Source organism: Leishmania martiniquensis, chromosome 24 (assembly GCF_017916325.1).
Source record: "Leishmania martiniquensis isolate LSCM1 chromosome 24, whole genome shotgun sequence".
In the NCBI taxonomy this organism is placed as follows: domain Eukaryota; phylum Euglenozoa; class Kinetoplastea; order Trypanosomatida; family Trypanosomatidae; genus Leishmania; species Leishmania martiniquensis.
In genome coordinates, this window is record NC_090159.1 from 107,359 (window position 1) to 118,769 (window position 11,411).

Genomic DNA, 11,411 nt, shown 5'->3' on the forward strand with positions numbered 1-11,411 from the left:
AAGTCAGGACGCCTGGTGGTACTGTGCTTCGCTTTCGCGCACTTCTCAGCGTGCATGGTGACGTCCCTCGATGAGGCCAACACAAACCCCCTCTCTCCTCCCATCACTGCCCTCGATGGCGTTGTCGGGCTTGCTAGCTCCGCTGTCTTCGGTTGCGTGTGCACCCCACGTGAGAGCGAGCGAGAAAGCATGTGCGCGTTGGTACATGGACGGCGCGGCCTCTCGTCGACCTCTGCAGGAGTATGAGCTCGGTGGAAGAGAGGTACATGCAGTAGCAGGTCGAGACCGAGGGGGACGTCTCGAACTTTTGCTGCGATGTGCGCTCACCACCACGCGTACCTGCATGGTCTGCTTTCATGTCCTCCTTTGGCTCTCATGAGGCCAGGCCTCACCTGCCGCGGGCATGGCGCTCGCTATCGCCTTGATCGCACATCCTCGCCGTTCACGGCCTTTGGCGCGTTGACGGCAGCTCCCCCTTTTTTCTGACGTGGTTTCCCGGTCAGTTTCGCTTCTTGCTTGCTTTGTTTTTGGTCCCCCCCTTCCGCTCCCGACTGCGCTCTACCACCGCCTCGCTTGCATGCGCGCAGCACTTCGCGAGGTGTACCCTTCTCTTCCCTGTTTCTCCGTCACCCGACCCCCGCACGTGTGCGATGGACTGCCACCCCGTCGCCGCGTACATAACGACACCTCTTTTTCTTTTTCTTCGTCAGTTCTACGGTCTCTGAGAGGCGCTATTCGTGCCACCAAGCTGCCACGCAGGCACTTCATCAAAAGAAGCAAGAGGCAACGCGAAGGAAAGAATGCCAGCGAAGCGCGTGCGCCGAATCGGGAGACGCTTGCCCGCACGCGCAAGTGCTCGCGGCCCCTAATCGCGTGCCGTGCTAACAACAGAAGGATGCAAAGGGGGTCACGGGAAGCCACCCCCGCCGTAGCCGTCCCCAACGCCGCGGTGCGCGTCTTATGGGCGGAAAGCTGTTCGTGTCCACCTTCGACAGAGGGAAAAATGTACGCGCACACGTCGCTGAGTCGGCACCTACCGATTCTCTCGCTCTGAGTCTCACGCGGGTGCGCAGTCGCGGGGCCGACCAAGAGCGGCGCACCGTATGCTCGTAACTCCACTCGTCCCCACCTCTTGCCCTCCACACCCCCGGAGGCATCTACGGAACCGTCTCATCGCTCCCCTCCTCCGTCCATTCCTCTCACCCTGGCTATCCTCACCGCTGCGTACGTCTGCCGCTCACTTTCGCATATCTGCTCACATTTTGTCTCCTCTCACCGAGTAGCATCGTCTTTCATCGAACGACGCTCGTGCGCTCGATAGCGTCGATCTGCGTGGTGTGTGGGTGTGTGGGAGGGGGGGCAAGCGGCTCCGGCTGACGTATCGTGCAGTAGGGGGCGCCTTGCACTCTCTTTGGGGCTACTTCGATCCCTTCTCTGTATTCAGCAGACGTCTACAGGACCACGTAGTCGCTCGGCTCCGGGGACATCTCTGCATCTAGCGCGTTCGTGCTTGGGGGCGCCACGCGCACCTTCCTCAATAGGGGTCACGGCGCCGACTCTCTGTGCGAGTTCTCTATTCGTTTGGTTCTTTTTTATTCTTCTACGCCGTCGACGACCACAGCGGAAATGCTGCGGCGCCTTCTTTGTTGCTGCGGTGCATCTCGGTGTGAATCTATCGGGGATCTACGCAGAGATCGTGTCGCTCTCGTTTCCTTGTTGCCCTCACAGCTGTCCGGCCCAGCATCTTCATGCCTTACGTCGGTGCGCGCTGTTGGCACTGCCATGCCCGGCGCGATGCACCAGCCAGGGGAGTCGGGGCAGCAACCCGGATCGAGCGCCACGATCGCTGGAAAGGAGACGTGGGGGCAGTTCAGCGCAAAGATGCGCCACGGCCGCCGCCGCATCCGCGTGATCGACATTGCGGCGAAGATGTCGTATGAGTACCAGATGCTGAAAAAGATGTGCAAGCGGCGCCCCGCCATGCGGCAGTGGGCCGTGCGCGACGACTTCTGCGACATGAGCCCCGGCGTGGTTGTCATGTCACCCTCGATGCAGGCCGCCTTCATGAAGGTGTTCCGGCTCAAGGACAAGGGTCTCATCCGACAGTGCCTTCGCGATATTATCCCCATCATCGAGTATCGCAACCGCGAGGAGCGGCCGGCTGCCATGCGTGATAAGCCGTCGGACATGATCCCCGACGGCGAGCCAGACACCCTCAACCAAAAGAAACGCGAACTTTTCGAGCGCAAAGAAACGGGTGAGAACTTCAGGCCACTCTACCTGCACGACAAGCGCTCGCAGGCAAAGCTGCGCTTCAAGATTCGGCAACGACTCATCAAGTTTCAGCGGCAGCTCGCCATCGCGAACGCGGTGGCGAGCCGCACCGTCCTGTACTCGACAGATGACGCGATTGGGTATTTTCTCTTCCGCGGCGCCGCCATGTACGCCGGAATGCACCGCGTCTTCTTCGAGCTGAGCAAGCAGCTGCCGCACTTTGTGCCGAAGAGCATGCTGGACTTCGGAGCCGGCACCGGTACAGCCATTCTCGTAGCGAAGGAGGTGTACGACCCCGGCGCCCTTGCCTACCCGCTTTATCGCTCCATGCGACAGACCATGACCGGGAATGTGAGCGCGCAGGCGCAGCAGCTGCGTGAGCTTCGCTATGACCTCCGCCGCCTCAGCCGCAACAACCAAGAGAAGAAGAAGGCCCGGTTCATGGCGGTGGCAGCGCTGTTGGAGCGCGGTGAGGTCGACCCGGCTGACTTGCCAGCCGACCTTCGCCGCGAGATCGCGCAAGTCGCGGCCAACGCCGCCGAGAGGAAAAGGCGCCGCCTCATCAGTGAGTCGCACGCCCGTTACCGGGATGTCGTCGACGGCACCGAGTGGGAGGACGGCGACCCGCTCGGTGAGAAGAAGGGCACGGCAGAGGACCCGAGCGACCTGCTCGATGGCGAAGAGGATGACGACAGCAGCGCTACCAGGGCGACAGCCGGGCGCACGTGGTGGGAGAAGCTGGTCGACCTAGAGAACGCCACCGCGCAGGAGCAGGCCCGTCGGCGGCTGCGGCCACTGCAGGAGGTGACGGCGATCGAGCCCAGCCCGGGCATGATGGAAATCGGCACGATGGTGCTGCACGATGACATCCCCAACGTCGCGTGGAGGCGGTACCTGCTGCCGGAGGATGAGGCGATTCAGCACGATCTCGTAGTGGCTGCCTACTCCCTCAGCGAGGTCGCAGACTCGGCGAACCGGCGGCGGCTTCTGCAGCAGCTGTGGAAGATGACACGTGGCGTGCTGCTGCTCGTGGAGTTCTCAAACCTGCACAACTTCAACTTGTTGATGGAGGCTCGTGACACGATTCTGGAAGAAAAGGGTGTTGGCCTGTGGGACTGGCAGCCGACTATCGTGGCCCCGTGCCCGCATGAGCAGCGCTGTCCCCTGCGCCACTGCAAGGCGGGTGTAAAGAGCAAGCGTATGCGCCTGTGCACGACGGAGGCGCAGTATCGCGCCACCTTCATCGATGTCTGGGCACGGCGCATGCCGCTGAAGGTAGGTATCGAGCCCATTTCTTACTTGATCTTTGCACGCAACGAGTTCGTGCCGGAGCGGGCGGAAAGGCGAGAAGCGCAGGTGAAACGGGAGGAGGCGGAGCGGGTGCAGTCACGCGATGCCAAGCAGCGCGAGCTCTACACGGCCTCGCTGTCTCTGAAGGACGTGGTCTTCGATCGACTGAGTGACGAGGTGCTGCACCGACCCTCGACCGGCGTGCCGGTGAAGTTATCGGAGGCAACGACAAACGTTGAAGGCACCCCTTCCTCGGCTCTCCCGCAGGCGTTGCAAGGCGGCAACCCAGGCACTACCGAAGGGGGCCAGTTGCCCTCGGACGTCCCTCGACTGGTTCAAACCTCTGCGCAGCGTTACAACAAGCTCGTCTACCCGCTCCAGCTCCCGCCAGCGACGCACAGGTACAACCGCTCCTTCGTTGACGCCGGGTATCAACGACAGCGCGCCATCACGCCTTCCGAGATGCTGGTGGTGCGAGAGGAACTCGAGGAAATGCGGCGACGGGTAACGCGAGTGAGCCCGTCGTATCTGCGCGTGGTGCGCGACCCCACGTGCCGGGGCAAGATTCAGGCGTGCTTCTGCACACCGGATGGCGACTTAATCACTGCCCGGGTCTACCGCCGCTTCTATGGTGACCACAGCAGCGTCCGTCGTCACACGACGATGCGCTGGCAGCACATTGGTGGCTGGAAGCTGCTGAAGCGCATCCGCAGCGGCTCCCTCTTCCCACATGACGTGCCGCTCTACGCGGTCAACCGGCATCCTCAGGTCGACTTTCCCAACACCCTCGTCGGTGTGAAGCACTCGGCCGTGGAGAAGACGGCGATGCAGTACAACGACCCGATGTCGCTGCTGGAAACACCCGAGGAGGAGCTCTCGCGCGAGGAGGTGAAGCAGAAGCGCCGCCTGCTACGCGATGAAGAGGCTCAGAAAAAGGCAGAGGCGAAGCTCGAGGAGATACTGGGTACGAAGATCCAAGACTCCTCGCTGGAAGGTCACATCGACGCTCGCCGTCGCATCTCCGCAGAGGAGTGGGCTAAGGCGGTGCGCCATGCAAAGCTGAAGACGCTACGACACACGCAGCAGACTATCCCTAATGCTGCCAAGATGCGCGCGCTGAAGCGAGCGCTCGAGGTACGGCACCGCAATGTGTGGCGAGAGATGAAGCAAAATCGTCGTCGTTGAGCGGCATTCATGGCAACATGCCACCCCTGCGTCCTCTCAGTGCGCCCGCCTCTTGACGCTCCTGCCGCCCCTCGGTGATGTCGACGTGCCCCTCATAAACGCAGTGCCTCCGCATCCCTGTTGCTCTGCGCGCGTGTGGGCGGGGCTGATGAAGAGGAGTGGTTCGTCCATCTCACTCCCATCGTTGTCGAGGTCTAGAGTTCTGTGATCGAGGGAAAGCCGCGTGTGGTTCCAGGGGTGGGGTGGGGCGTCTCTCTCTGTGCTGCCATCCCTTTGTGCCTGAAAGAGGTGAGGCCGACTTGAGGCCCCTCGCCGATCGGACGCACACACAGACACACACACTCACAGATAGACACGTATGCATGGAGAGAGAAGAAAACGGAGGGGTAGAAATGACCGCTGCGGCATGCCAGTTGAGAGAGAGGCCAATATGGTGCTGTAAAGCGAGTCAGCCCATCGCCTACCAGCTGCTGTTGGTGCACACCCTAACCTAACTGCGAACCACCGAGTAAGTGCACGCCCATCACAACTACCACCGGACTGCCAGTCCCCCTCCCCTTTCCCTGCACCCACCTGTCGCTGACGCCGTGCACCAGTCCATCGTGTGTGCGGTAAGTGCTTCGTTGCTGTGCAGCACGTTTGTGTGGCCTGCACGCAGGTATGTGAGGCAAGCGCGGCTGCCCTCTCGTCGCGAGCAGTGGATGGCATCAAGCGCATCGACGCAGCAATGCGGGTGCGCATACGTACCTCCTACCGTCGTGCGTGTGGGCCTACCCTACTGCAGGCCTCTCCTTTTACTTTCCCCCTTTTCTTCACGTCCTGTGTCTCGGCCGTCATGCCAGCTGACCGCGGCAGCCGTTACCGGTTCGATCAGCCGAAGCACCTGCTGTCGCTTCCAACGACGAGGACGCTGTATATCAGCCCCCCTTTTACAAACACACGAACAAACAAAAAACGCCGCCGCCTCTCCTCTGTGAGCGCGCGCGCGTGTTAATCCATGGTAATTCTCTCCTCTCCTGCCATGCCCTCTCGGGACACTATGGCGCAACACCAGTGCCTGTCGTGGTGGCCAGCGCTGCTGGTGATGGCGCTCTACACGAGCAGCGTACTCCTCTTCACCAGTTCGATGCTCTCCACATCCACGGTAATGCGGACTGTTGCGACAGAGCCGTGCCGTGAGACGCTGGTGCCGCCTGTAGATCAGGTAGTGCTTATCCTCATCGACGCCATGCGGCCTGACTTTGTTCTCTCTGCACTGCGCCCCTTTGCCCGCACCGGGGGGCAGTGCACTGTGCATGAGGACACACTGGGGCACCAGCGTTTGGACAACATCTACACCGGGCCAACGCTTCACTACATGGAGGACTCCCTGCGCTCCAGCAGGTCGGCGGCCGTGGCGTTCTTTCTCGTCGCTGACGCCCCAACGACGACGGCACAACGCATCAAGGCCATTGCCACGGGCACGATGCCCGCCTTCCTCGAGGCCGGCTCGAACTTCAACAGCGATGCCATCGAGGTGGATAGCATCGTCGGCCAGATGAACGGCAGCGCCGTGCTGCTGGGCGACGACACGTGGGAGAAGCTTTTTCCCAACACGTGCGCGCGGCGCCACTGGAAGAAGGCGGTTGGCGTTTTATCTTTCGACGTCGCCGACTTTGACACAAACGACGATGCTGTGCTCGCAGAGTTAGACGGCGTGCTGGCGGCGGAGACGCCAGAGGCGGTGTCAAGGGCTGGGGCTTCCTCCAGTGGGGGGTCATATCCAGATGAGGGGCACGCTCGGCTCGTGGTGGCGCATTTCCTCGGCATAGATCACATCGGCCACCGTGTCAACTCCGATAACTCGTTCATGAGAGGCAAGGTGCTGCAGCTGGACCAGATGCTGCGCAACGTGAGCCGCAAGCTGCGAGAGCGGCCGACGACCATAAACACGATGCTGCTCGTGCTGGGTGACCATGGCATGACGAACAGCGGTGACCACGGTGGTGACTCGGCGCAGGAGACAGATACCTTTTTGTTCGCTGAGTACTTTCCGGGAACGGAGGCGGGCGCAGAGCATGCGCATCGTCTCTCCTCCCCTGGGGCGAACTTGGCAAGGGCGCAGGGACTCATCGACCGGCGCTGGCAAGACGGCGTGGACGCCGAGCTCGACCGACTCCGCAGCTGCCACGCACGTGCTGGGGTGCCGCTCAACCGACTTGGCGCGGCTTATCAGGTAGATGTGACATCGACCATCGCGGTACTTTTGGGCCAGCCGATACCGTACTCGAACTTTGGCCGCGTCATTCTGGAGGTGGTGGCGCTGGCGAACGCCTCTGCTGACATAGACGCCGCAGAACGGTGCAATCTGCGCCAGTTGCAGCGATACTTCAACGAGTCGGGCTTGAAGGTGCCACGGAACCCTTCATGGACAATACCCGGGGTGTCCGTCACGCGACAGTTGGCTGAGATGAGCTTGTATCTTCGCCGGGCTCGCTCCCACATGAGCCGTCTCGGCATGTTCCTCGGTTCTACCGGGTTGTTGCTGTGCGCCTTGTCCCTCCTGTGGTCCCCAACCATCCGCGCGCACATTCTTCCAAGCAGCAGTGCCGGCTGGGTCATGCGCTGGACGGTGCTGACGCTGACGCTTCGACTGTGCTCGGTGTTCTCGAACAGCTTCGTTGTAAACGAAGACTCAGAGGTCCTAGGGCTGCTGAGCTCACTGCTTGTGCTCTTGCTGGTGCCGCGTGTCGTGGCGTGGCGGGCGCCGAGACGCGCTCTCCGGATGGGCCGATGCCCCGGCAATAGTGCCCATCTCCCCACAGCGCAGCGCCCTGCCCCTTCAACACGTCTCTGCGGCACTCGCCGTGTTGGTACCGCTCTTCAGCGCGAAACGCTTTTTCTCGCCCTTCTTCTTCTCGGGCTGCGCCTCGGCGTGCCGGCGCTCCTGCGCTACCGCGCCCACGTCGTACACACAGTGGACACAGAGAGCGCCGTGGACCGCGCGCTGCTCCAGCTACCGGCTGGGCTGCAGCTGGAGCGGGCAGGCATCGTTGTTGGCGGTGCCATGTGGTCTGTGCTGTACCCGCATCATGTGCGACGCTTGACTGTGGCTGCCACGTGCGCGTTCCTCGCACTAGTCTACCACGTTCCTATCGCTCACCACGCCGCGCCGCTCCTCTGCATCCTGGCGCACCCTATAGCGTCGAAATGGGTGGCGTCACCGTCCGCCTCGCAGCGCCGCACGCATAGTTCCCAAAGGCTGCTCTCCGCCTCCCCTGGCCACGGAGCCTATGCGTACCTCGTTACTGTGCTCTGGCTGAGCTCCTTGTGCAACGAGCGTGTGGCGGTGGCGATCGTGGTGGCGCTCTACGGCACCGTCCTCCCGACATTATGCCTCCTGCTTCGAGTCGAGCCGGTGCTCACACAGGCTGTTGTGCTGCACCTCGCCGCTTTCACCGCCTTCTTCGCCGAGGGCCACCAGTGTGTGCTCAACACAATCGACTGGAGCTCGTCGTTTGTGGGGATGCCCTGCTACAACATGTACGCCGGTGGCGTACTGGTTCTATGTCGCACCTTTCACGCTTTCCTGCTCGTGCCGTGGGCGCTACGCGTGTGCACCGGAGTGAATGCGGGCCCAGCGCACGCGAGCCTCGGCGACGCAGCCGCCATGGTGCGAAAGCACGACAACTCTATGGATGGGGCGTCGGGTGAGGGGGCGAGCGAAAGAAGAACCTCAGCATCTGCAGTGGCAGTTGTGCCGCCTGGGCCGCGAGTGGTCGCCTCCGCTACCGTCACCGGGATATTGTATGCGTACATCTTACTCACGCAGTCCGTTATCTCCTGTTTCAACGGGTACATCCAGAAGACGCACCTCATGCTCTTTCCCATATTCTGTCCAAAGCTGCTCTTCGACAGTATCATCGCTCTCCTGACGTGTGGCGTAACATTGTTGGTATTTTTTTTCCCTACTGATCGTTGCCGCGCGTTGCAGATCAACTCGCTTTGAAAGAGAAGAGTGGCTGTGCAAGAAGGGGAAGGAGGAGAGGTGACGCGTGCGCCGCGGAGAGGGTGGTGAGACATCCACACATGCCCGCTGACCTTCCATCGCAGCGCACCTTCATCCTCTCTTTCTTTGAGGTCTTGCATCGCCCAGACCTCAAGTGCGGCCGTGGCGTGTGAAGCTGTGCCGGACTGACAACAGTGCGTGCCAATCCCGCGAACCACAGCGATGAGCGCGATGCTCCTCTGCGGGTGAGCTCTGCTCATCGCTGTGGTTCGCCTGCCTCTAATAGTGGCGTTCGCCTCGGTGCGTGGCATCGTGAGGAGGGGTGCACCCCGAGTCCCCACGCTCTCTTCTGCGCGGACGCCACGCAGCCCGCCTGCCGGCCCTCCGGTACGATTCGCAGACCCTTTGCTATGGGTGGGCAGCGCTGGGCGGATGCTGTGTGCCACAGAGACGTGCGGCGGTGAGCGGGTGTGCATACGCGCACGCCGCGACTCGTGTCGACGAATGGACGCACTTGGCTCGTGCGCCGGCTGCTTCCGTTGCAGCTGCTATGCCGAAGCGGTGCTAAGCGGTGCCCGGCGGTCGGGTGTGAATCGGGGCGTGTAGGGACACTTTAGGAGCGCTTGCCTATGGACAAGAGGAGACGGTCAAGCGCTTGTGTTTCCCGGAACTGCTCTCTTACAGGCCTCTGAACTCTCTTCCCGGTCGCACGCCGTGCGCGGTATACCTTTGGGAGTCTGTCGAATGGAGAGCGGAGAGGGACGTAGATGAGGAGGCGGTGATGTTCTGTGAGCGTAGGCGTATGTTCGCTTGCCCCTCCCCCTTCTGCTCGCTGTCTTCACAGACTATTCTTTCTCGGTTGGCTTGGTCACGTGTGAAATAGCAGTGGCGAAGACAAAGAGAAGTGACTGCGGTGCGCCTACGAAGGCGCACGTGCGCGGGCGGCCCGAGCCTCTTCCTCCTCCTCCCGCACGCGTTGGCGTTTCTCCTCAAGCTCAGCTCTCAAGCAAGCTCGAGCGCCCTCCGCACGACTGGTGCACACGCGCATTCTACGAGGGGGGCCCTCACAGCCCGCATATGAATTGTTTCCACACCCTCGGCACCCACTCGTCACCCTCTTTTGTTTCTTTGGCCCCCGCCCGCAGCGTCTCGGTCTCGCTTGCTGCTGCCGCCGCCACGACCAGCTGTGGGCACCCCCCGCCGTGGCCGGTGCCAACGACTTCCGCTAATGCATTTCTTTTGTTGTTTTGGTCTCGTCATTTGGCTTTTCGCTTCACAGACAGACAGACACACAGACGTGTCGACTTGGAGAGAGAAAAAGGGAGTGCGTTGACGCACGCAGAGGTCAAAAAAAAAGATGGAGGCATACATGCACGCACTGCGGCTGCGCTTGCGCGATGCGGCGCACTCGTGTTGGACGGCAACCTTCCCGTCGGATCGGCCGTCTGGTGCCTATTCGATGTTCACGTGCTTAGTCAACGGTGGCCTCTTAGTCTGGAGCTGTGCGGTGGTGTTCTCGCACACCTGTGAGACAGTGGTGGGGCGGTGGGTGTACGCTGGCATGGCACACTGCTTCATCAATATGAGTTTCTGTGTCATGGTGATGATGCTGATAAGACGGCAGATCGCTGCCGGCATTTCAGAGGAGACGTCACAGTGGCGCTTCTGCTGCTCCAACCACCTCATCATAGCTTACGTAGTGTACCTAGTGTGGGTGGTTGTGTGGATGATCACGGTCGGCCAGATTTCTGCTCGCCACCCCCGCACCGTTTGTGTTTCGCACCTGAATGTGCAAGTGGCCTTCTTCGCGCTCTACCTACTTATTGGCGTTGTTCTCTTCTATAGCACATTCATCACGGAACTGTGCCGCCGACCGCGGTGGCGGCACTTCGCAGCGATGCGCTACAACTACCACCGCACACAAGCTCTGCACAACAGTCACTGGAACGACGTGAATGCCACGGCCGGTGAGGACGGGGAGCCTGTGGAACTGGTCAGGATAGGGGTGCCACGTCTTGGCGCCACAGAGCACACGACCACAATGGACTACGCAAGTGTCATGGATGACTCTGTGACGGCGACCGCTGAGGATCGCGATAGCCATTGCCGGGCTTTCTGCGCCCGCCGGCGAGCAGAGTGATGGTACGGCGTATCCGCGCAAGTATGAAGAAATGTCTTTACCGCTAGCGTGGCGCCGTCGGGGTGCTTCTGCCGCATAATTTGTGTGTGTGAATGCATCTGTGATGGTCCCCCCCCCTTCTGCTTCTCTCCCTCTGTTCCGTACCCCCGCCTCTCCGGCCGTTGTCGCGTTCATCAGCTTCGGCGCACGCCACGAATTCGTGACAAATGACCGCGCCGTCTGCGCCACAAGAGGGGCGGAGGAGAGCGTCACCCGCGCTACTCCTCACATCTGAGCCAGTCCACGAGGCGCTCACCCCTCGACCTCATCCTCCGTCTCCTGCCATTGCTGCGGTTATCCCCCTTTCAGCCCTCGGAGTGCGAGGCCATTTTAGCGCGTGCCAGTGGCCAAGTACAACATGCGGGGAGGAACTGAGACGATGCCGCCTGACAAGCTTCTCGGCCATGGGGTGGGGATCGTAACACTTCTCACCTGCCCTGCTGCCTGCCCGGGTGTACTTAACTCCTCCACCCGTTCTCGACTGGTGCATCAGGA

The 11,411-nt window shown here is 61.4% G+C and overlaps 3 protein-coding genes across 3 annotated transcripts; all 3 read left to right on the forward strand.

The window, feature by feature from the left end:
- Window positions 1-1,626: 1,626 nt before the first annotated feature.
- LSCM1_04982 (uncharacterized protein) lies at window positions 1,627-4,749 on the forward strand (the record flags this gene model as incomplete). Its single annotated transcript, XM_067322463.1, has 1 exon — window positions 1,627-4,749. One exon carries the CDS (start codon window positions 1,627-1,629, stop codon window positions 4,747-4,749), a length of 3,123 nt encoding a protein of 1,040 aa, XP_067178326.1.
- A 1,021-nt stretch (window positions 4,750-5,770) lies between these two features.
- Window positions 5,771-8,737, forward strand: LSCM1_04983 (uncharacterized protein; the record flags this gene model as incomplete). The annotated part of the gene is made up of 1 exon (XM_067322464.1): window positions 5,771-8,737. One exon carries the CDS (start codon window positions 5,771-5,773, stop codon window positions 8,735-8,737), a length of 2,967 nt encoding a protein of 988 aa, XP_067178327.1.
- Window positions 8,738-10,094: 1,357 nt separating this feature from the next.
- On the forward strand, window positions 10,095-10,877 carry LSCM1_04984 (uncharacterized protein; the record flags this gene model as incomplete). Its single annotated transcript, XM_067322465.1, has 1 exon — window positions 10,095-10,877. The coding sequence occupies one exon, from the start codon at window positions 10,095-10,097 to the stop codon at window positions 10,875-10,877; it is 783 nt and encodes a 260-aa protein (XP_067178328.1).
- Between the last annotated feature and the right edge of the window lie 534 nt (window positions 10,878-11,411).